Raw genomic sequence first — 26,218 nt, 5'->3', positions numbered from 1 at the left:
ATCACCCACAATTTACAGATGAGGAAACAAAGAGTTAAATTGGCAAACAAGGTTATTACACAGTTAATCAGATGCAGAGATTATATTTATGCTCAGGTAGCCCAATTCTAGTGCCACACTCTTAGCCACTATGCTATTAAGTTACATAATTGCAACTAGATGTTTGTGTTTCTTAAAAATTTTTTCCTGAATTGTACATAACTTTAAGTAATAGTGTTCGTTAGTGTTACTTGTATCTGTTGTTGCAGAGCTCCCTTTTACCCTCAAAAGTGTAAACTAAAAATGGAATTATGTATGCCCGTGTAGGTCTTAAAATATTTCTTTTTCAAGCTTAAATTTCTTAGGTTAAAGCTATGATAGAAATAATTTACAAATGGAATTTCAAAGCTATTATCTTATTTAAATCCAATTTAGACTTTAATTCTCTTACTATTGTATGTAGTTTGTCCTTTCTTTTTTTCTTAAGGAAAACTTGGAGTTAGAAGGAATTAGGTCTTCCAGTTCTTACTTTCTCTTACTAAGTTGACTCTGATCAAATTACTTAATATTTCTCGGACTCAATTTCCTCTCCTGAAAAATGGGGATGACAATATTACAATATAGGATATGATTTGCTGATGTGTAGTAAATATTAGATTCATTCCCTCTTCACCCCCTCCACCTTTTTTATCCCAGGATCTGAAATGAGTATATGTTGTGACCCATTGGATAAGATAGTTGGTCCTAAGCTTTAATCATCTTGCTTTTCATTTTATTTACAGGCGATTAGATTTTAGGTGTGATCAGAATATTTTAAAAGTATTTATGAAAATCCTCTATTTTTTTCTTGTTGAAGGAAAAGTCTGATCCAAGAGGCTGTTTGTTGTCCTTGTAAGAACCTTTATAGGAAATGTTTGAAACCCTGAAACTAATCCTCATCGACTTGTTAGTCAGTGTTATTACCAGTAATTGTAATAACAATTCAGTAATTAGAAATTAATTCTATTTTCCTCCTTTCAGCAACTTCTTCAAATAGTGAAGCAGAAAACCAATCAAAATTCAGTGGACACTACTTTGAAGTTTACTTTGAGTGCACTTTGGAACCTCACAGATGAATCTCCAACCACTTGCAGACACTTTATTGAAAATCAAGGGTTGGAACTCTTCATGAGGGTTCTAGAGGTTAGAATGGGAATTTAGCCTACAGTTTTTGACATTGATTTATTGATTGATTTGAGCATTTATTTATTATATTTGGTTCTTTAGTTATAGGTTTCTCATTCTTTTTACAGTCATTCCCAACTGAGTCATCCATTCAACAGAAAGTCCTAGGACTTTTGGTAAGATATAAGTATTTCCTGCTAATTTCAAGCTGTAATTATTTTCCATCTGAGGTAATACATAGAAAGATGCTACTCTATTTGTAAACACTTAATGACGTTAGAAAATATATATAATATAATTAAGGGGAAAAAGCAGGCTACAAAATTATATATACATATTAAGATTTTTACCACACTAAAAGGAAAAATATAAATTACATACTTTTACTTATATATTTTGGTGTAGTACAAAGCTTCACTGTGAGCGTATTTTACTTGTATAATCAGAAAAAAAAAATCTCATGAAAAATGTCACTAACCTACAAGTGTCCTTAGATTCTATGTTTGGTAATTGATAATTACCGCTTAAACAACTGTTTAACAAATCAGATGTTCCATAAATATACTGGATATATGTTAAAGTGAGCCCTCTAGGATTTTGAGACAAAGGTGAGGATCAGATATTTTATCACCTTTAATCACTGCAATAGGAAAAGTACCCATATGGTAAAGCCCATTTCAAAGCAGACCTCTGCTCTCGAGGAATTAGATCACAGGAGGCATAGATTAGTGTTTGTTTTCTAGATGCAGGAGTATGAAAGATGGATTTTGGGGAAAGCTGAGGGCTGGCATTTAAGGAAGACTATCTATTTACTGTAGTTTTAGTTATATAAAGCAGAAAATGTAAAACTACCTAAATGCCCAGTAATAGAGAAGTATTAAGTAAATTATAGTATTTGATTGTTTTATTCTGGGTTTGTAGATTATTAGATACAGAATTTGACTCAAGTCATTATAAAAGGAAAAAGGGAATTGATTTTAAATATTCAGAGAGATCTTATAGGGCTTTAAAAAATTTCATAAGGAATACATGCTGGGGACTTCCCTGGTGGCACACTGGTTAAAAATCCACCTGCCAATGCAGGGGACATGGGTTCGAGCCCTGGTCCGGGAAGATCCCACATGCCGCAGAGCAACTAAGCCCGTGCGCCACAACTACTGAGCCTGTGTTCTAGAGTCCGCACGCCACAACTACTGAAGCCCACATGCCTAGAGCCCACGCTCTGCAACAAGAGAAGCCACTGCAACAAGAAGCCTGTGCACCTCAACGAAGAGTAGCCCCCGCTTACCGCAACTAGAGAAAGCCTGCGCGCAGCAACAAAGACCCAACACAGCCAAAAATAAATAAATAAATAAATATTAAAAAAAAAAAGGAATACATGCTTATTGTAGCTAGTGAAACAGTGCGAAATGTATTTAAAAGGTTTAAGGTTTTGTCCCCAACATTTATTTATTTTCATCTCTGTGAGGTAATTAATATTAATACAACTTGGTGTGCTTCCTTCCATATCTTTCTCCTTTACTTTGTGATTGAATTGTTTTCAATAATTTATTTTCAGATATAGATTCTAATTTAATTTTTCATGGTCAGAGAACATACTTTGTTTTAAGTCCTTTTGAATTTATTGAGACTTGTGTGTGGCCCAGGATATGGTCTATCCTGGTAAGTATTCCCTGTGCACTTGATAAGAATGTATATTCTGGGCTTCCCTGGTGGCGCAGTGGTTGAGAATCCGTCTGCCGATGCAGGGGACACGGGTTCGTGCCCCGGTCCGGGAAGATCCCACATGCCGCGGAGCGGCTAGGCCCGTGAGCCATGGCTGCTGAGCCTGCGTGTCCGGAGCCTGTGCTCTGCAACAGGAGAGGCCACAACAGTGAGAGGCCCGCGTACCGCAAAAAAAAAAAAAAAAAAAAAAAGAATATATATTCTGCTATTGTTAGAATGTTCTATAAATGTCAGTCGGGTCTAGTAGGTTGATATTATTCAAGTCTACCACAGGCTTACTGATTTTCTGCCTACTTGTTCTAGCAATTATCATATTGTATCAGTTTCTGCTTCCTATATTTTGAAGTTCTGTTATTAGGTTCATAAACAGAATTGCTATGCCCTCTTAATTGACCCCTTTATCATTATGAAATGACCTGGTATATTCTTTACTTTGGAATTTCCTTTGTCTCCTTAATATAGTTATTCCAGCTTTCTTTTTTTTTTTTGCGGTACGCGGGCCTCTCACTGTTGTGGCCTCTCCCATTGCAGAGCACAGGCTCTGGATGCACAGGCTCAGCAGCCATGGCTCACGGGCCCAGCCGCTCCACGGCATGTGGGATCTTCCCAGACCGGGGCACGAACCCGTGTCCCCTGCATCGGCAGGCGGACTCTCAACCACTGCGCCACCAGGGAAGCCCCTCCAGCTTTCTTTTGAATAATGTTACCATGGTTTATCTTTTTCCATCCTTTTACTTTTAACCTATATTTGTCTTTATATTTAAAGTGTGTTTCTTATAGACAGCATATACTTTGCACCCTGCTTTTTTATCCAATATGAGAATTTCTCCTTTTTTTTTTTTTTTTTTTTTTTTGTGGTACGCGGGCCTCTCACTGTTGTGGCCTCTCCCGTTGCGGAGCACAGGCTCCTGACATGCAGGCTCAGCGGCCATGGCTCACGGGCCCAGCCGCTTCACGGCATGTGGGATCTTCCCGGACCGGGGCACGAACCCACGTCCCCTGCATTGGTAGGTGGACTCTCAACCACTGTGCCACCAGGGAAGCCCCTCTCCTTTTTATTTGGACTGTTTGGATTATTTACATTTAATGTAATTATTGGTATGGTTAGATTTGAATTCATCAACTTGTTATTTGTTTTCTCTTTGTCCTATCTGTTCTTTGTTTTTTCTTCTTTTTCTGCCTTAAAAAAAAAGGTTTAATTGAGTATTTTTTTATAATTCCATTTGATCCCCTTTCTTGGTTTATTAGCTATTACTCTAATTTGTTATGTTAATGATCGTTGTGGGTTTATAGCATACATCTTTAAACACAGTCTCCCTTTAAGAGATTTTATATTTCATATATAGTATTAAGAACCTTATAATAGTACATGTCCATTTCGGCTCTTCTTTCCTTTATGTCATCATTGTCATGCATTTTATTTTATATATGTAATAAACCACATAAAAAAAACTTTTTTAATATCAATTATCTTTTAAGAAGATTTAAATAATATTTTAAAATTTGTATGTTCGCCCAAATAGTTACTATTTCTGATGCTCTTCTTTCCTTTGTGTAGATCCACATTTCCAACTGCTCTCGTTTTCCTTCTACCTAAAAAACATCCTTTAACGTATATCGTAGTGTGGGTCTGCTGATGGTGAATTCTTCAGCTTTTGTATGTCTGCAAACATCTTTATTTATTTAACATTCATTTTTGAAAGATTTTTTGCCAGGTGTAGAATTCTAGGTTGACAGTACTTTAAATATGTTTGTTACCTTTTTTCTGATTTGCATCTTTCCAGTGAGAAATCTGATGTCATTGTTATCTCTATTCCTCTATATTGTATATGATTTTTTCCTCTGGCTACTTTTAAGATTTAGGATTAGCAACAACAGTTCTGAGTAATTTGATTATGATGTATTTTAGTGTAATTTACTTCATGCTTCCTGTATTTGGGATTCATTGAATTTCTTGGTTTATAGTTTTCAAGTTTGAAAAGTTTTTGGCCATTATTTCTTCAAAAAAAAAGTTTTGCACCCCGTTCCCTCCAACCCACTGGAGTCTTTTGGAGACTCCAATTTCTCATATATTAAGCTGCTTGAAATTCACAATTTATTGGTGCCTTTAAAATTTTCTTTGTTCTATTTTCTATGTATATTTCAGTTTGAATTGTTTCCATTGCTATGCCTTCTAATTCAGTAATTGTTTCTTCTGCAGTGTCTAATCTGCTGTTAATCCCAGCTAGTGTAGTTTTTATCTTTAGACATTGTCATTTTCTCCTCTAGAACTTCATTTTGGGTCTTTTTTATATCTTCCATATTTTTACTTAACTTCTTGAACATATGAAATATATTTGTAATAACTGTTTTACTGTCCTTCTCTGCTAATTTTAACATCCTTGTTAGTTCTGGGTAAATTTCAAATGATTGATTATTCCCCTCCTTTAGAGTTGCATTTTCCTGCCACTTTGCATGCCAGGTAGTTTTTTTTTTTTTAGATGTTGGGAGTAGGAGTTTATTAATTAATTATTTTATTTTGCTGTGTTGGGTCTTCATTTCTGTGCGAGGGCTTTCTCTAGTTGTGGCAAGCGGGGGCCACTCTTCATCGCGCTGCACGGGCCTCTCTATCGCGGCCTCTCTTGTTGCGGAGCGCAGGTTCAGTAGTTGTGGCTCATGGACCTAGTTACTCCACGGTATGTGGGATCTTCCCAGACCAGGGCTCGAACCTGTGTCCCCTGCATTAGCAGGCAGACTCTTAACCACTGCGCCACCAGGGAAGCCCGCCAGGTAGTTTTTGATTGGATGCCAACCATTGTGAATTTTACCTTGTTGGATGCTGGATATTTTTATTTTCCTATAAAATATTCTTGAATTTTGTTCTGGGATTAATTGACTTACTTTTAAACAGTTTGATCCTATTTGATCTTGCTTTTTTTTATTATTAAAAGTTTGCTGTATTTTTCTGTTGAACCAAGTACTACCTCCTAATTACAGTTAGATTTTATGCATTACAAACGTTAGCACAGTTAGCATCACCTCATTGACAACTGAATAATAAATCAAACTAGGTCCCAGTGGTTATGTCCACATCTAGGTTGTTAGGGTGATCAGAACTCTTATTTGTTTGCTTTAGCTTTTAATCCTTGGTTGTATCTCCAAATACGAAAGAGCTGAGAGGCTCCTGCTGTCCCAACAAAGAAATTAACAGCAAACAGACTCCAGTTTTTGGGAATAATTACAAGTGAGTATCTTGACCAAATAAACCTTGTAGCCATCAAAACAGCAGATTGGGCTGTGCTGAGTTTTTCTGCAGGTCTGACCATGTCAGCCAATCCAGCACACACCAACCCCCATTTCATAATTGGAGCCCAGAAGAATACTGTTCTGGGACCTGCTGGTTGGTTGTACAACGGCCTCAGTTTGTCAGGCAGCAGGAGCTCCACTTTATCAAGTACCCGGTGGTAGGTGCCCCGCAGGCCCCGGGCGCCGGCGGCTGACATTTCTGCAGACGAGTGATCGTGGGCAGCCGGGTGGGGCAGCAGCCACATGCTCGTCCCTAGCTGGTAATGAAGGGCAGCTGGTCACTTTCCCCTGCCTCAATGCCTTGCGCCCTCCTCTTCCCCGGGGTTCCCTTCCCGCAGCTCAGCCTGCTCTGCTGAGAACCACCCGGTGGCCCGCGCCCAGAGAAGGTTGTGAGGGCAGAGCTGATCTTGCTTTTATGATCTATTAGGAGGATCCAGAGCAGTGCTGAGGCTAGGGTTGATTATTCTGTACTACTGAAACAAGACCTTCCTGAGTACTCTGCTCAATGCCCTGTGAATGAAGAGTTTTTCCAGAATGGATGGTGAGAACAGGCACTATTCCTGGCCCTTTGTGAGTGCTGGGAACTTTTCTCTAATCTTTTTGATGGCTTTTTTTCTTCCCTCAAATAGTTTTCTCACAGTCATGCTCTGATCAGTACTCTGCTGAATAGAGTGCTACTCCCTGCAGCTCTCTGGATTCTCTCCATATACATTGTCTTCTCTCTGGTACTCTGTCCTATGAATTGCCTTGGTCTCCCTGGACTCTCAGCTCCATCTCTTCAACTCCATGAGCCCACTGGGCTCTGCTTTTAGTTCTATATCCCTGTGCCACAGCCTGGAAACTCTCTCAAGGCAGCATCTCACCTTGTTTGTTTTCCATCTCTAAACGTCACTGTTCTTTATTACCTAATGTCTAGTATCTTGAAAACTGTTGTTTCATGTTGTGTTTTTTCAGTTGTTTTAGAAGGGAGAGTAAATCTGGCCCCTTTTAGTCCATCTTGGCCAGAAGCAAGAGTACTCATCAATCTTTCATTAAATAGATTTAAGAATGAGAAATTTCTTTTTTATACTTAGCCACGTATTTCTCATACTACTCTTTTTTTTTCAAAAACATTTCTTTTAGTGTAGGTAAGCTGGCAATGAATTTTCATTTAGGTTTTGTTTATGTGAAAAAGTCTTTGATTTAATTTTCAAAAGAAATTTTTGCTCACTATTGAAGTCCAAGTGGATATTTTTCTGTTGGGTTTTGAGGTTTATAATTTTCATAAATTGAAAAAATTTTGGCCATTATTTCTTCAAATATATTTTTCTGTACCCTCTCTTATCTCCTCTCTTACTGAAACTCCAATTACAAGTATGTTAGATTGCTTAAAATTGTCTCAGAAGTCACAGAAATACTCTGCTGGCTTTTTTGGCAGGTGTCTTTCCTTTTTTCTTTCTGTGTTTTGACCTTGCTGTTTTCTATTACTGTTTTTTAGTTCACTGATTATTTTTTTCCTGCAGCATATCATCTGCTGTTAATCTCATCCAGTATATTTTTCATTTCAGGTACATGTATATATTATTTCTAGAAGTTACATTTAGATCTTTTTTATATCTTCATTTTTTTCTCCTCAAGCTTATATTTTTCTTTCATTCTTATCATATTTATAACATTTATAATAACTGTGTTTTTAAATTAATTAATTTTATTTTTTTGGCTGTGTTGGGTCTTCGTTGCTGCGCATGGGCTTTCTCCAGTCGCGGTGAGTGGGGGCTACTCTTTGTTGCAGTGCTCAGGCTTCTCATTGCTGTGGCTTCTCTTGTTGTGGAGCATAGGCTCTAGGTACATGGGCTTCAGTAGTTGTGGCATGCAGGCTCAGTAGTTGTGGCTTGTGGGTTCTAGAGCACAGGCTCAGTAGTTGTGGCGCACGGGTTTCGTTTCTCCGTGGCATGTGGGATCTTCCTGGACCAGGGCTCAAACCCATGTCCCCTGCATTGGCAGGCAGATTCTTAACCAGTGTGCCACCAGGCAAGTCCCTATAATAACTGTTTTAAATCCTTGTCTACTGATTCTATTATCCCTGTCATTTTTGGGTCTATTTTTATTGATTGACTTTTCTCCTGTTTAAGGATCATATTTTTCTGACTCTTTGTATGCCTGGTAATTTTTAGTTGGTTGCAGTCATTGTGAAATTTAATTTACTTCGTTGATTAGTAGTTTTGTTGTTTTCCTTTAAAGAATCTTGGACTTTGCGCTGGCATTCAGTTAAGCTACTCACGGATCAAGTTGTTCCATTCAAAGCTTATTTACAGGCATACCTCATTTTATGCACTTCACAAATACTGTGTTTTTTACAAATTGAAGGTTCGTGGCAACTATGTGTCGAACAAGTCTGCCTGCACCATTTTTCCAACAGCATTAAGTCACGTTGTGTTTCTGTGTCACATTTTAATAATTCTTGCAACATTTCAGAATTTTTCTTTAGGATTATATTTGTTATGGTGATCTCTGATCAGTGATGTTTGATGTTACTACTGTAACTTGCTGAAGGGCTCAGATAATGGTTAGAATTTTTTAGCAATAAATATTTTTTAATTAAGATATTTACATTTTTTTTAAAGACGTTATGCTTTTGCACACTTAATAGACTACAATATAGTATAAACATAACTTTCTATGCACTGGAAACCAAGAAATTTGGGTGGCTCACGTGATTGCAATATTTGCTTTATTGTGGTTGTCTGAAATCAAAGCCACAATATCTCCAAGGTATGCCTATATTTGCTTTGTTAAAGTGGCTTCAGATCAACCTTTACCCTACTACTTTATCCTAGTTACCCCACTACTATCAAATGTTTTGTTTATTATGAGATCTCTTCACTCTGGCTGGTGAGAATGTGAATTATTCCTAACCCTGCGTGACTTTGGGATTTGTTCACGTACTGCTTTCTGGTGGTTCTTTCCCTGGCCTTATGGAGTTTCACTCCGTATCAGTACTCAGCCAAAGATTTTAGGGGATCCCTCTGCAGATGTCTTTCCTCTCTTTCTCTTTCTCTGGAACTTTTTCCTCTACATTGCTCTGTTCTACAAATTTTTGCTGCCTTGGCCACCCTGAAGACTGATTTCTGTCTCCTCAACTCAGCAAAACTGCCACCTCTTTAGGTTCCCCTTATATGCGTAGCAATCTAGAAACTGCCCCATTTGAATATCTTCTCTCAGGGATCACATTCCTGTATAGCTAGTTGTCTGCCGTCTGAAAACAGTTCTCTCATATATTTTGTCTGATTTTCCAGCAACTTGTTTATGGCAAGAAAGAATGGCCATAATTCTTTTGATGCTCTATTCCAAATCTTTCCTTATCTGTTGTTTTTTGTTTTAATGGTGTTGTCTTTTGCATTTTCGTGTGTATGTGTATGTGTGTGTGTTTAACTTTTTAAAATCAGGTACTATCTTATATTACACGAGGTTCTTGGGAGAGTCTAATTTTCTACTGTATTTGATGATTTCACTCATTATGGATTGTTTTCATTGTGAATTGTAATTTATCACCATCTGTGGGGCTTTGAGTACAAGGTGTGCCCTTCTCAGAGGGTCTTTATATTTCTTTCTATCAAGCTTCCCCAAGCTTGAAGGAGACAGAGGACTATCTTTTTTTAATTTGTTTATTTTAAAAGGCATATCTATCTTTCCTTTTCTTGTCACTATAAAATGATACATGCTGTGTTAAAAAACATAAATACGGAAGAGTATAAAAAATGAATGTGAGCGCTTCCCTGGTGGTGCAGTGGATAAGAATCTGCCTGCCAATGCAGGGGACACAGGTTCAATCCTTGGTCCGGGAAGATCCCACATGCCGCAGAGCAACTAAGCCCATGCACCACAACTACTGAACCTGTGCTCTAGAGCCCGCGAGCCACAACTACTGAAGCCCGCGTGCCTAGAGCCCATGCTCCGCAACAAGAGAAGCCACCACAATGAGAAGCCTGAGCACCACAACGAAGAGTAGCCCCCGGTCACCGCAACTAGAGAAAACCCGCACGCAGCAGCGAAGACCCAACACAGCCAAAAATAGATAAATTAATTAATTTTTTAAAAATGTGAAATTCCTTTTCTTGTTTGAATATGTGAGATTAGAGAGGGGCATAGGAGACATTGATTTATCACTAATGTTGATGGAAAGGTACAGGATTATACACATTCATGTAGTGAGTAAAGTTAATTTGTCTCTTCCATCCTCACTCTTCCATGATTGGAAAAGAAAACTTGTTAGTCGTTACAGAGAATACATTTGGACACGGTAGCTTTCATTTTCATTTGTTATAGAATGACAAGCTAGGGAGTGAATAGTTTCTTACCAACGAAAAGGCCAGGGTTTTTGGTTCCTAAGAAATGGAATCAATGTGTTAGGAAGAGAATTATGATTTCATAGTAGATCAAATGAAGTTTTAAGAATGAGGATTAGGGACTTCCCTGGTGGTCCAGTGGTTTAGAATCTGCCTTCCAGTGCATGGGATACAGGTTCGATCCCTGATTGGGGAACTAGGATCCCACATGCCATGGGACAACTAAGCCCATGCGCCACAACTACTGAGCTCGCGTACCTCAATGAGAGAGCCCACGTGCTGCAAACTACAGAGCCCACGCACTCTGGAGCCTGCACACCACAGCTACAGAGCCTGCGTGCCACAACTAGAGAGCCCGTGCACTGCAACTACTGAGCCCACTCACCAGAACTAGAGAGAGATACCTAGGCGCCGCAACAAAGAGCCCGTACGCCACAATGAAAAATCCCGCATGCCTCAACGAAGATCCTGCATGCTGTACTAAAACCTGACGCAGCCAGAAATAAATAAATTAAATAATTTTAAAAAAAAGAATGATGATTAATCTTCAGAGTAGTGAGATAAGTTGAATCTTAGATCGTTTTGGAGAAGATCAAGCACAATCTAAACTGGCCAGAGCCCAGATTACTTCTTTTTTATGTATCTATGTCAATCCACTCTTTTACTGAGGTATAATCCTTTGAAAGTTCTTGCCTTGTATTAGTTCCAATCTCTGGACCTTACTTTTGCCCTTGCATGTCTATTAAAACCCAGTTCTCTTGCCCCTGCAGGCCTGTGATAGCCTGTTATGCTCTTGTTTGATTCCCTATTTACATTTTGTCCCACAAAAAAAGTTACATATATAAAGTTTGTTTGCCTGTTTTTACTCAGCACTTCTAGATATTTTATAGCAGGAAATTTTTAGGTTATCTAGTTTACTGTTTTACCTGAAACAGAACTCGCTACTGTTTCTTTATTATTTTATTGTTTGGGGAGAAGAGGAATAAAATCACCTGTAATCCCACTGTGCTAACATAGCAACAATATTCACTTTTGTCCATACATATTTAAATCGTTGCAGTGTCATTTAGCCATTTATTATACCTATTATTTTAATTTTTATATCTTCTTTTTTTTCCAGAACAATATAGCTGAAGTACAAGAATTGCATTCTGAATTAATGTGGAAGGATTTTATAGACCACATCAGTAGCCTTCTACATAGTGTTGAAGTGGAAGTCAGTTACTTTGCAGCTGGGATTATTGCCCACTTAATATCTAGAGGAGAACAAGCTTGGACATTGAGTCGTAGCCAGAGGAATTCTCTTCTGGATGATCTGGTAGGGTAATTTGGTGTTTTTTGGAAGCATACAAACAACATTCATAATGGTTAAACTGTCAAATCCTCGAAATGCAATGCTAAATAAATATTGTAACCCTTTCTTGTGTGCTTTGTGTCTTTCAGCATTCAGCAATTTTGAAATGGCCAACTCCAGAGTGTGAGATGGTAGCATACAGGTAACTAGCAAGATAATTAATATTAAGCCAGTAACCTAGTCATTTTGCTTGTGTAGAGGTCATTCCTATTAGATGTAGATTTTACCCTTTGGCATCTATCTTCGTACTGGCTTTAAAATAAAGTATTTTTAATTTATTTTGCTACCTGTCATTCATCAGTCCTTCCTTCATTCTACATTTATTGAAAACAGGTGCCAAGGTCTTGTTCTGTGCTCTTGAAATTCAAAGACGAGTAAGATATGGTGCCTCCGTACAAGAACTTTACAGCCTAGTGATGGAAACCAAATGTAAATCAGAAATAATTCACTCCTATGCTAGTTATGTACATAGAATGCTCTGAACGTGCACTGGAAAATGGTAAAAAGCTTCCAGAGGAAGTAGGTTGTGAGCTGAGTTTTGAGAGATAATTAAGTAGAGACAGAAGATTTTAGGTAGAGTATTAATGCAAGGAGGTCTAAAACGAGAACACATTTAGAGAACTAGAAATAGCACCTGATTTGTTCAGGGAAACAGTTTATAATAATTTACTGAAGGGCATACTAGATTCTAACTCTGTTTATGACAGGTGACTTGGTAGATAAGTTACTAATATACCAGAAGTATTCCAGATTGCTGCATAAATATTATTATTGCAATTTATTTTGTTGTCTACTTTATAAATGCTGATGCTGCCAACACTTTTGATTCCCACTTATGTTCTGTACATTTTTGGGCAGAAGACTTGTAGAAATAGAAAGGCTAATTCTAGAGCTCCGTCATGGTGTTGTTCTGGTTAGCTATCAACTAACTTCTCCTTATCTAAGTTTCCAAACCAAAGTCTGCAATTCTTCAAATGTGTATCTTCAAGACCAACAGGTGCTTTTGAGAAAAAATATGTTGTTCTGATTTCCTTCCATCTTCTGTACCAAGACTTTTGTCTGAATATACTCGTTTATCAAATGGCTAAGACAAAGAAAAGATGTTCTACAGAAGCTCATTTATATTATATAGTTTAAAAATAGCAGGATGAAATTTCTGTAGCAAAAAGCTCAGGAATCATTGCTTTAGAAAATGACACTAAGTACAGGATGTAACTTTTATTCTTTTCTTTGAACGTTTAGGTCCTTTAATCCATTTTTCCCATTACTTGGCTGTTTCACAACACCAGGAGTCCAGCTATGGGCAGTTTGGGCCATGCAGCATGTCTGCAGCAAGAATCGTATGTACCAAAAAGAGAACTGTGTTTTTCTTTTTCAAGTGAAATTCTCCTTGCACAGGAAAGCCATTTCTAAATTGTGTTTGATTTTTAAGGACACAGACTTTTAAAAATACAGTGTAAAGAGAATCTTAAGTTATGAACTAAATTTATACTTTCAGAATGAGCTTGGCAATATTAGAAATCAATGACAGTGGCGAATGAGACTTAACACTGTTCTAAGAAAGAACTTCAGAAATCTTCATAGGAGTTTCTTGAGTCTTAGGCTGTGCATGCCTAGGGTGAGACTTCCTGAGGCCTGAAAAAGAACAAATACCAAGGAGCTTCTAACTGAACAACACATGGAGCTTACACAGGTTAGAAAATATTTGAATTCCAAACAGTGGAAAGAACGTAATACCCAGGACATTCACTACAGATGCCAGAAAAGATTAAACTAGCCCTAAATTAAAGGTTTCTCTAAGGCAACCCTGTGAAGCTTAAAAGCAAGTCTTAAAATGATCAAGCTGCTCTGCAAGTAAACTGTCTGTCAGAGAAAAACTAAGCACTCTGTTAAAAAAGACAACAAAATTTATACACTCAACAACATGTTTAGTTATATGGTAAGAGTTGCTAGGTGAAAGATGAAGCAGAAAAATATGACTCATAACCAGGGGAAAAATTAGACAATTGAAACAGACCCAGAAATGGTAGTGATGATGGAATTAGCAGGAAAAAATTTCAAACTTTTTTTATAGATATGATCCAAGATTTTAAAGAAAACATGAAATTAAGAGGAGGAAAAAAATAAAAATTTGACATGAAAAATATTTGGGTGAGCTTAAGAGTAGATACAAATGAGAAAAGGTCAGTGAAATTGAATACACAGCAATAGAAAATATCCAAACTGAAAGAAAGCTGGTTTAAAAAAAATTAGAAAGCAAGAACACCAGAATTATCGTGATATCAATACCAGGCAAAGACATAAGAAAAGAAAATTACTGAACAATATCTCTCATGAGCATAGATGAGGAAATTCTTAAAAATTTTTTAACAAATGGAACCCAACAGTATATAAAAAGGACCAAGGAGGTTATTCCAGGAATGCAAAGTTGGTTTAACATTTGAAAGTCAATGTGTTTCATCCTATTACCAGACCAGGAAAGAAAAACAATCTGATCATCTCAGTAGATGCAGAAAGAGCATCTAAGGATATCCTACAGCTAACATCAAAATTAATAGTGAAAAATTAAATGTGACTGTTTCCCCTCTAAGATCAGGAACAAGGCAAGGATGTCCAACCTCACTGCTATTGAACATTGTAATGAAGGTTCTGTCCAGTGTGATCAGGAAAGAAACAGAAGGCATCCAGATTGGAAAGAATGAAGGAAAACTGTTTTTATTCACAGGTGACATGATATCTATGTAGAAAAATCCCATGAAATCTACAAGAGAGCAACTAGACTTAATAAGTGAGTTTAGCAAGGTTCCAGGATAAAAGATCAATATACACAAATCAGATGCATTTCTTTATACTAGCTGCAACCAGTATAAATGAAAAAATGACATTTACAGTTTTACCAAAAACTATGAAATACTTAGGGATATATCTGACAAAGATGTACAAGACCTGTACACTGAGAAAAACAAAGGCATTGCTGAGAGACGTTAGGGAAGGCCTAACCAAATAGAAGGACGGCACTTATGAGTTGGAAGACTTACTATTGTTAAAATGGCAATTCTCTCCAAATGTATTGTAGATTTATATAGTCCCAGTCAAAATCTTAGCAGTCTTAGCAGAAGAGAAATTCACAGGCTGATTCTAAAATTCATACAGAAATGCAAAGGACCTAGAATATTGAAACAACTTAGAAAAACGAAGAACAAAATTGGAGGAGTTACACTACCTGACTTCAAGACATACTGTAGAGCTACAGTAATCAAGACAGGTGTTTTGTGGCTCCAAATGTGTGTTTTTTCCATACCTCATCAAGCAGTTCTGTAATTCTCAGCAGACATTGACTGGGTGTCCAACAAATTTAACTCAATTCTGACACTGTCTCCCTGGAGATAGTGTCAGATCCCACAGGTTAAGGGCTCAATCCCACAACACTGCTGTCCCCACTTCAGATGCCAATCCCAAGTTTATGTTGTTACCTGTGCTTCTGACTGACTAGCTGCAGATCTGAGGTTCCCACGACCCACCCTCCTCTGGTTCAATTAATTTTCTAGAGCAGCTCACAGAACTCAGAGAAACATTTAATTATATTTACCGGTTTATTATAAAGGATGCAGATGAGCAGCCAGGTTAAGAGATACATAGGGCAGGGTTCTGAAGGATTCTGAGCACAGGAGCTTCTGTCCCCATGGAACTAGGCTGTCCCATCATCCAGGCATGTGAGTGCATTCACCAACGTGGTGAATGCTTCCTTGCCCTGAGAGACATTTTCATATGATAAACTGGACTAATTATTAATGACTGAATGGGACTCTAGTAATGTGCTAGTATCTGTTAACTGTTACAGTCATTTTGTTTTAAGGGATCTGTCATCAAAGACCAGAAGATATAATAAGAACTATATTTGGTCTTTGTTCCTGGTTCCTAGCACAGAACTCCTCAAACCTTTATAATTTCCTGAGTGATAGGAGTGTCTTTTGTCATTCATAAGGATCCCCTTTTGACATACGGTAATGAGGTGACAGAGTGGGATGTCTCCCAGGGCAAGGCCACTGAGGTTTGCAGGCTTCCAGTAGATTTTGTAAGGCTCCAAAAGCAGAAGTGGTCTTAGGGTGAAGCCATATATTGCTCTTTAACTAAGAAATAATATCATCTCTTGATCTGAGACTTTTTTTTTTTTTTGCGTTACGCGGGCCTCTCACTGCTGTGGCCCCTCCCACTGCAGAGCACAGGCTCCGGACGCGCAGGCCCAGCCGCTCCGCGGCATGTGGGATCCTCCCGGACCGGGTCACGAACCCGTGTCCCCTGCATCGGCAGGCGGACTCTCAACCACTGCGCCACCAGGGAGGCCCCGCTCTGAGCCTTTTTTGATGTGTTAATGTCATATTGAATTTCTCTTATTACATAGCCTATTTATTCATTCCTGTACCCTCAGCTCCTGATCCTCCTTCTCTTTATGTACACTCAAACTTTTCCACCTTTGGAAGGGACATTAATTTTGACCACTGTTGGTCTAGATTGCCAACAGCAATACTAGTCTAGCAAGTGTCTCCCCCTCAGTCCACTGTCATTCAGATAGGGTAAGATTACATAGGTGCAGAACTAGCGGGCTGTTTTTACCAGGAGGCAATATAGTTGCATTCAGTGTTATTCCCAATTTTGCCAGATGGAGTTAAGGCATAACCCAACCCATTAGGCCCTTGGGAATCCTGACAAAAAGAGTTTACAACATAGTTACAATTTCTTGCTTAGGAATCATTCCTGCTTCCAGCATTTGTAGTTGCAGCCTTGGTTCTGTGACCACTGCACCAGGTAGGGGAATTAAAAAACGTTGTGATATGGGGAAGAAGAAGAAAAAAGTATAGTCATTATACCAGTATCCTCCCTTAGCAAGAATTATATAATCATATCAACATCCTTTCCCACTCCCTCTTCCCCAGGTTCCCCAGAAAAACAGGAGAATATCTAGTGGGGACATTCTATCTATCTATCTATCTAGTTGTGCTGGGTCTTAATTGCAGCTCATCAGATCCTTGGTTGCAGCATGTGGGCTCCTTAGTTGCGGCTTCAGGGCTTCTTAGTTGCAGCATGTGGGCTCCTTAGTTGTGGCATGCAAACTCTTAGTTGTGGCATGCATGTAGGACCTAGTTCCCTGACCAGGGATCAAACCCGTGCCCCCTGCATTGGAAGTACAAAGTCTTATCCACTGCTCCACCAGGGAAGTCCCTAGTGGGGACATTCTTTTAGCTCCACTCATATTGAGTGTGAGCATACATATACTCGTGAAGGTGTGAAAGCTAGCCCTTCAGGCCTGTATCTCCCCCCTCCCTCCCATCTCCGATTTTAGATAACTAATGTTTTAATTGCCCATTCCAATTCTGTATCGAACTATTACTCTGAGGAGGATATCTCTCTGCCCATTGTTGGACATTGTAGGGATAGAAAACGTTTTCCTTGACTCTGGCGCTTTGTGCCTTAAAATGCAAGAGGAATATGTCTAGATTCAGTCCATTTCTGCATTGCTGCAGTTCCTCCGTATCCACTCATCTCATGGACTCAGGTGGCCACCTCAAGCAAGCACATTGGGATATCTGCTTGTCAGTTCCAGTCAGCTTCTGAACATGGAAGAGAGTTCTTCTGATGGGCACAGATATGTCCTGCCTTAATGACCAGGTTTCCATTGCCCTTGTATCCACCTACACGGCTAGACCATTGGCCACTGCCCATGAAAAAACCCAAACAGAGGGTTTTACCACTATTCAGTATTTCATCCTTGGGAAAGGATGGGAAAACAGCATGCAGTTCAGTCCACAGAGCTGTTTTGGTTTTACCTATTTCAATCAGAATGGTGGCCTTCCAAACAGGATGTTGTCTGTTTACCTTGGAACTGCTATCCACAAACCAAGCAGCTGTTTGTTGGTTGTTGGCGAGCTGTTTATAGGGCACTGTCCAAGTGACTATACAATCTGGCAGCTCCTTGTGCAGTTCCAAAGTCAGTCCTAGGGACTGACTAGGGAGAAAGAGGCTCCCTGCTCATGAGTATCTCCTTGCATTCTCCAGGTAGCACGATCCTGTATAAACGAATTCTGTTTTATCATGGAACTCTTCTGGGCACTGCCATCCCCATTAGAGTGTTTCTCTGACATCACTCAAAACGTCTTGGGTATTTCAGGTTTGCAGATCATTTTTTGTCCTTCAGTCATGAGGGTAGCTTCAATTAATGTCAAATAGCAAGGTAGTAAATGCCCCTCAAATGGAAATTCTCAAGTCCAAAGTCCCAGTAATCATCTCTGGTAGGCACTCACAGGCTTTTGCCATAAACCCCAGTCAGTCCTTCACATAGGGCTATGGCACAGAGAATTTGTCCCTACCAGCACTCCAGCTTCTATTCTACATTGCATTGGCTTGGGCAACCTTACTGGTTCCCATTTAGCATGCCCAATTAACATTGCTTGAAAGGTAGATTTACATGCTTTCTGTTTTATGATGTTAGGTAGTGGAAACATTTCCCAGTCAATAAAATGTTCATTCTCATAATACCATCAGGTAAAAGAAATGTAACCACTTCACATAAAGTCTGTTCAACCATACCAATTCTCCTACAAACTTTTACCTTAATTCTTTTAACCCTTATGTTCCTAACTGTAACCATCCACAGATTTTGGTCTTACACTACTAGGTAGGAGAGTGTTCCCCAGCCAGACATAATACTCATTTCCATAAAATATTGAGGCAAAGGAGACACAACTTCTTTACATAAAGTCTGTTTAAACATTCCAGTTTTCAGGACTTCCCTGGTGATCCAGTGGTTGAGTATCTGCCTACCAATGCAGGGGATGTGGGTTCGGTCCCTGGTTGGGAAACTAAGATCCCACATGCCTCAGGGCAACTAAGCCCAAAGGCTCTAGAGCCTGTGGGCCGCAACTAAAACTCCATACAGCCAAATAAATAAATAAATATTTTTTAAAAAAACACTCCCAACTTTCATAATCCTGTCAATCCTTACATTTTTTTTTTTAAACTCTCTAACTGTAGCCCATATCAGGACTTCACCAGGAACTTCTCCACTTCCTAAGTTACCCACTCTTGTGCAAAAGGCTTTAAGTCCCCAGTAAGGAGTCAAGCCAAGGAATCCTGGCCTTTTGTCAATCTTTGCCTTGATTAGATAAAACAATTGAAGGTCAGGTTTGGAGTCATCTCTAAATTCCATTGGTTGGGACTTCCCTGGTGGCGCAGTGGTTGAGACTCTGTGCTCCCAGTGCAGGGGGCCCGGGTTTGATCCCTGGTTGGGCAACTAGATCCCACATGCATGCTGCAACTGGGAGTTTGCATGCCGCAACTAAGGGGCATGCCTGCTGCAACTAAGACCCAGCACAGCCAAATAAATATTTTTTTTAAAAAAAAAAAAACATTGGGCTTCCCTGGTGGTGCAGTGGTTGAGAGTCCACCTGCCGATGCAGGGACACAGGTTCGTGCCCCGGTCCGGGAAGATCCCACATGCCGTGGAGTGGCTGGGCCCGTGAGCCATGGCCGCTGGGCCTGCACGTCCGGAGCCTGTGCTCCGCAACGGGAGAGGCCCCCGTACCGCAAAAAAATAAAATTAAATTAAAAAAATAAAAAAACATTTAACAAAACTCTTAAAAACATAAATAAATAAAAAAATAAATTCCATTGGTAACTTTTACTGTTAGTAACTGATGGCAGCACAGCTGCTACTCCACATCATGGAGTAGCCACCCAAAAACCAGAGGTTCCTTATCCCTCACCTTTTTATCCTTTCTGTTCCCTAACCACATGTTTCCATAAGCCAGGACCAGGATAGCAAATCCCACTTCTGACACCAATTCTGATATGTGTTTTTTCCACATCCCACCTAAAAGTTCTCCATTTCTCAGCCGACACTGACTGGGTGTCCTACAAATTTAGTTCAATTCTGACACTATCTACCTCGAGATAGTGTCAGATTCCACAAGTTAAGGTCTCAGTCCCACAAAAGTGCCCTCACTTCAGGCACCAATTGGAAGTCCAGGCATAAGCATAAACAAAGAATGTTCAAAGGACCAGAATAGAGAGTACAGAAACAGACCTATACACATATGGTTAGTTAGGGTTTTTTGGTTTTTTTTTTCTCTGTACACTTTGGCGGTACACGGGCCTCTCACTGTCGTGGTCTCTCCCGTTGCAGAGCACAGGCTCCGGATGTGCAGGCCTAGTGGCCATGGCTCATGGGCCCAGCCGCTCTGCAGCATGTGGGATCTTCCCGGACCGGGGCACAAACCCGTGTCCCCTGCATCAGCAGGCGGACTCTCAACCACTGTGCCACCAGGGAAGCCCCTGGTTAGTTAGTTTTTGATATAAGTTCAAAGCAATTCAATAGAGAAATAAGAGTCTTTGCAACAAACAGTACTGCATCAAGTGTATCTCTATCTGCAAAAAAAAAAGAACTTTGATTCATACTTTGTATAAAAAAATTAACTCTTGGGGCTTCCCTGGTGATCCATTGGCTGAGACTCCAAGCTCCCAGTGCAGGGGGCCCAGGTTTGGTCCCTGGTTGGAGAACTAGATCCTGCATGCATGCTGCAACTAAGAGTCCACACACCACAACTAAGAAGCCCACATGCCACAACTAAAGATCCCTCATTCCACAACAAAGATCCTACATGCCACACCTAAGACCTGGCACAGCCAAAATAAATAATTAATTTTTAAAAATTTAACTCTTAATGGATCATAAGTCTAAATATGAAACCAAAAACTATTAAAAGTTTCTACAAGAAAATGTGACAAAATATTTGTAACCTTGTCTTAAGCAGATTTTTTTTTTAACATCTGTATTGGAGTATAATTGCTTTACAATGGTGTGTTAGTTTCTGCTGTATAACAAAGTGAGTCAGCTATAGATATACATATATCCCTATATCTCCTCCCTCTTGCGTCTCCCTCCTAACCTACCTATCTCACCCCTCTAGATGGACATGGCACAAAGCATGGAGCTGATATCCCTGTGCTATGCAGCTGCTTCCCACTAGCTATCTTTTTTACATTTGGTAGTGTATATATGTCCGTGCCACTCTCTCACTTCGTCCCAGCTTACCCTTCCCCCTCCCCATGTCCTCAAGTCCATTCTCTATGTCTGCGTCTTTATCCTGTCCTGCCCCTAGGTTATTCAGAACCACTTTTTTTTTTTTTAGATTCCATATATATGTCTTAGCATACGGTATTTGTTTTTCTTTCTGACTTACTTCGCTCTGTATAACAGTCTCTGGGTCCATCCCCCTCACTACAAATAACTCAGTTTCATTTCTTTTTATGGCTGAGTAATATTCCATTGTATATATGTGCCACATCTTCTTTATCCATTCATCTGTCGATGGACATTTAGGTTGCTTCCATGTCCTGGCTATTGTAAATAGAGCTGCAGTGAGCATTGTGGTACATGACTCTTTGAATTATGATTTTCTCAGGGCACATGCCCAGTAGTGGGATTGCTGGGTCGTAAGGTAGTTCTAATTTTAGTTTTTTAAGGAACCTCCATACTGTTCTCCATAGTGGCTATATCAATTTACATTGCCACCAACAGTGCAAGAGGGTTCCCTTTACTCCACACCCTTTCCAGCATTTACTGTTTGTAGATTTTTTGATGATGGCCATTCTGACTGGTGGGAGGTGATACCTCATTGTAGTTTTTTTTTTGTTTTTTGTTTTTTTGCAGTACGCGGGCCTCTCACTACTGTGGCCTCTCCTGTTGTGGAGCACAGGCTCCAGATGCACAGGCTCAGCGGCCATGGCTCACGGGCCCAGCCGCTCTGCGGCATGTGGGATCTTCCAGGACCAGGGCACGAACCCGTGTCCCCTGCATCGGCAGGCGGACTCTAAACCACTGCGCCACCAGGGAAGCCCCCTCATTGTAGTTTTGATTTGCATTTCTCTAATGATTAGTGATGTTGAACATCCTTTCATGTGTTTGTTGGCAATCTGTATATCTTCTTTGGAGAAATGTCTATTTAGATCTTCCGCCCATTTTTGGATTGGGTTTTTTTTTTTTTTTGATACTGAGCTGCATGAGCTGCTTGTATATTTTGGAGATTAACCCTTTGTCAGTTGCTTTGTTTGCAAATGTTTTCTCCCATTCTGAGGGTTGTCTTTTCGTCTTGTTTATGGTTTCCTTTGCTGTGAAAAGCTTTTAAGTTTCATTAGGTCCCATTTGTTTTTTTTTGTTTTTACTTCCATTTCTCTAGGAGATGGGTCAAAAAGGATCTTGCTGTAATTTGTGTCTTAGAGTGTTCTGCCTATGTTTTACTCTAAGAGTTTTATAGTATCTGGCCTTACATTTATGTCTTTAATCCATTTTGAGTTTATTTTTGTGTATGGTGTTAGGGAGTGTTCTAGTTTCATTCTTTTACATGTAGCTGTCCAGTTTTCCCAGCACCACTTATTGAAGAGACTGTCTTTTCTCCATTGTATATCCTTGCCTCCTTTATCAAAGATAAGGTGACCATAGGTGTGTGGGTTTCTCTCTGGGCTTTCTATCCTGTTCCATTGATCTATATTTCTGTTTTTGTGCCAGTACCATAGTGTCTTGATTACTGTGGCTTTGCAGTATAGTCTGAAGTTCAGGAGCCTGATTCCTCCAGCTCTGTTTTTCTTTCTCAGGATTGCTTTGGCTATTCGGGGTCTTTTGTGTTTCTATACAAATTGTGAAAATTTTTGTTCTAGTTCTATGAAAAATGTCATTGGTAGTTTGATAGGGATTGCATTGAATCTGTAGAATGCTTTGGGTAGTAGAGTCATTTTCACAATGTTGATTCTTCCAATCCAAGAACATGGTATATCTCTCCATCTGTTTGTGTCATCTTTAATTTCTTTCATCAGTGTCTTATAGTTTTCTGTATACAGGTCTTTTGTCTCCTTAGGTAGGTTTATTCCTAGGTATTTTATTCTTTTTGTTGCAATGGTAAATGGGAGTGTTTCCTTAATTTCTCTTTCAGATTTTTCATCATTAGTGTATAGGAATGCAAGAGATTTCTGTGCATTAATTTTGTATCCTGCTGCTTTACCAAATTCATTGATTAGCTCTAGTAGTTTTCTGGTAGCATGTTTAGGATTCTCTATGTATAGTATCATGTCATGTGCAAACAGTGACAGTTTTACTTCTTCTTTTCCGATTTGGATTCCTGTTATTTCTTTTTCTTCTCTGATTGCTGTGGCTAAAACTTCCAAAACTATGTTGAGTAATAATGGTGAGAGTGGGCAACCTTGTCTTCTTCCTGATCTTAGTGGAAATGGTTTCAGTTTATTACCATTGAGAATGATGTTGGCTGTGGGTTTGTAATATATGGCCTTTGTTATGTTGAGGTAAGTTCCCTCTATGCCTACTTTCTGGAGGGTTTTTGTCATAAATGGGTGTTGAATTTTGTCGAAAGCTTTTTCTGCATCTGTTGAGTCAAATTCTGAAATATGCACAAAAGTATGATCTACAAAAGAAAAAACTAGGGACTTCCCTGGCAGTCCAGTGGTTAAGACTACACACTTCCACTGTAGGGCACGCGGGTTCAATCCCTGGTTGGGGAACTAAGATCCCGCAAGCCACACGGAGCAGCAAAAAAAAGAAAAAGAAAAACCTGCTAAATTGGACATGAACAAATCAAACTTAAGGATTTCAGCTTTTTGAAAGACATTATCAAGAAAATGAAAAGTCAGTGCACATACTGGGTCAAAATTTTCAAATCACATGTCTGATAAAGCGTTTGTGATCAAAATATACCATGTACTCTCAAAACCTAATGATAAGAAAAGAATACAAGAAAATGGACAAAAGAGTTGAACAGACTTTTCACCAAAGATTTACAGATGACAAATAAGCACGTGAAAAGATGCCTAACATCATTAGGATAGTTGTATAGATCAATGCAATAGAATTGAGAGTCCAAAAATAACCAAGCATCTATGGTTAATTGATTTTTAACAAGGGTGCCAAGACAATTCAGTGGGGAAAGAACAGGTTTTTAAAGAAATGGTGCTGGGAAAACTGAGTAGGCACATGTAAAAGAAAGAACTTTGACCCTTACCTCATACCATATACAAAAATTAACTCAAAAATGGATTACAGGCCTAAGTATAAGAACTACATTTACATATGCATAAGCATATAAAACTTTTAAAAGAAAGCATAGGTATAACTCTTTATGATGTTGGATTAAGCAGTGATTTCTTATATAGGACACCAAAAGCATGTGACAAAAGAAAACTAGTCTAATTGGATTTAATAAAAAATTTTAAAACTTTTGTGCTTTAAAGGACACCATCAAGAAAGTGAAAAGACGACTCCCAGAACGGTTGAAAATATTTGCAAATTATATACCTGATGAGAGATTTGTTTTCAGAATATATAAACACAATAGTAAAAAAGAAAATAACCCAGTTTAAAAATTGGCAAAGGATCTTCAAAGAAAACATACAAATGGCCAATAAGCATTAAAAGAAGTTCAGAACTTCCCTGGTGGTCCAGTGGTTAAGACTCCATGCTTCCCCTGCACGGGGCACAGGTCTGATCCCTGGTCGGGGGACTTAAGATCCCGCATGCCACAGGGCGTTGCCAAAAAAATAAATAAATAAAATTTAAAAAATAAAGATACTGTCATGATGGCCAAAAAAAAGTTCAGCATCATTAGTTATTAGAAAATATAAATTAAAGCCACAGTGAGGTGTAAGCCACTTTACACCTGCTAGGAAGGCTGCCTATAATCAAAAAGGTGGACAATGACAAGTGTTGATGAGGACATGAAGCAACTTTCTCATTCATTGCTGATGGGAATGAAAAATTATACAACCATTTCAGAAAACAATTTGGTGATTTCTTATAAAGTTAAACATACATTTATGGATGGATCTAGAGACTGTCATACGGAGTGAAGTAAGTCAGAAGGAGAAAAACAAATATCGTGTATTAATGCATATGTGTGGAACCCAGAAAAATGGTACAGATGAACCGGTTTGCAGGGCAGAAATTGAGACACAGATGTAGAGAACAAATGTGTGGACACCAAGGGGGGAAAGTGGTGGTGGGGGGGGATGGGTGTGCGATGAATTGGGAGATTGGGATTGACATGTATACACTGATGTGTATAAAATTGACAACTAATAAGAACCTGCTGTATAAAAAAATAAAATAAAAATCAAGAATAAAATAAAAAAATAAACATACATTTAGCATTTGCCCATCATTTTAGGTATTTTCTCAAGATCCAGGAAATGAAAAGTTCCCAAAAAACTTGTGAAAGAATGATTATAGCATTTTTAGTCATTGTAATGAAATGCTCAGGGAGAGAGAACATCCAACAAATGTCCATCAGTACAATAACATCAAAAACATGTGACGTATTCAATGCAGTGGAATACTTCTCAGCTTAGAACAACAAAAAAAGATTACATACAGGTAACAACTTGGAAACATCTCGAAAACATCATGCTGAGCAAAAGTAGACAGACACAAAAAGTTACATGCTGTCCATTTATATGAAGTTGTAGGCAAAAGTCTATATCACAGAAATTAGAACAGTGGTTACCTGGGATGAGGGGTGCAGGGGAGATTGACTTCAAAGGTACACAAGGAAACTTTAGTTGTTGAAAATATTCCATATCCTGATTGTGTTGGTGGTTACACAAGTGTATACGTTTGGCAAAACTCATAAAACTATAGATTAAATTAGGTGTGTTTTATTGTGTGTAAATTAGACTTTATGACTAAAACTAAAAAAATAAACTTTATAATGTTTATATATGACTAAATAAATATGACTAAAACTAAAAAAAAACTTTAAAAGGCATGTGTAAAAAAAGGCAAAAGGAAAAAAATATTTAAAAATAATGAATACTGCATGTACAATATGACTGCTATTAAATATTTATTTATTTATTTATTTTTGGCTGCGTTTAGTCTTCGTTGCTGCATGCAGGCTTTCTCTAGTTGCAGCGAGTGGGGGCTACTCTTCATTGCGGTGCACGGGCTTCTCGTTGTGGTGGCTTCTCTTGTTGGCAGAGCACAGGCACTAGGCGAGTGGGCTCAGTAGTTGTGGCTCACGGGCTCTAGAGCACAGGCTCAGTAGTTGTGGCGCGCGGGCTTAGTTGTTCCGCGGCATGTGGGATCTTCCTGGACCAGGGTTCGAACCCGTGTCCGCTGCATTGGCCGGCGGATTCTTAACCACTGCGCCCCAAGGGAAGCCCTACATTTTTTTTTTAACATAGGAAATGCATAAAAGTGTAACAGTACCCATCTTACTCATGATTTGGGGGTCAAAGAAGATTGTCTATGTCTTATGGTTATGATTTTTATATATATTATATATAATATATATATAATGGTATGTGTATTATCTATGATCTATGTGTGGGC

General features: G+C 39.0%; 1 protein-coding gene and 1 pseudogene across 6 annotated transcripts in view; one reads left to right on the top strand and one right to left on the bottom strand.

Moving 5' to 3' along the window:
* The window catches only part of ZYG11B (zyg-11 family member B, cell cycle regulator), a 78,625-nt gene that overhangs the window by 48,001 nt on the left and 4,406 nt on the right, over positions 1–26,218 (top strand). For 5 of the 6 annotated variants that reach the window (XM_019937786.3, XM_004319917.3, XM_019937787.3 and 2 more), the window contains 5 exons: positions 1,000–1,161; positions 1,272–1,319; positions 11,599–11,796; positions 11,922–11,974; positions 13,075–13,172. In XM_019937786.3, coding sequence (XP_019793345.1) covers positions 1,000–1,161; positions 1,272–1,319; positions 11,599–11,796; positions 11,922–11,974; positions 13,075–13,172 — 559 coding nt within the window. The remainder of the gene's footprint in view (positions 1–999; positions 1,162–1,271; positions 1,320–11,598; positions 11,797–11,921; positions 11,975–13,074; positions 13,173–26,218) is intronic. The other variant, XM_019937788.3, reaches the window with a different exon arrangement.
* On the bottom strand, positions 5,910–6,350 carry LOC101317850 (mitochondrial pyruvate carrier 2 pseudogene; annotated as a pseudogene).

Source organism: Tursiops truncatus, chromosome 1, assembly GCF_011762595.2.
Source record: "Tursiops truncatus isolate mTurTru1 chromosome 1, mTurTru1.mat.Y, whole genome shotgun sequence".
NCBI lineage: Eukaryota > Metazoa > Chordata > Mammalia > Artiodactyla > Delphinidae > Tursiops > Tursiops truncatus.
Note: the sequence above shows the minus strand (reverse complement) of the source record. Positions and strands in the feature narration are given on the sequence as shown.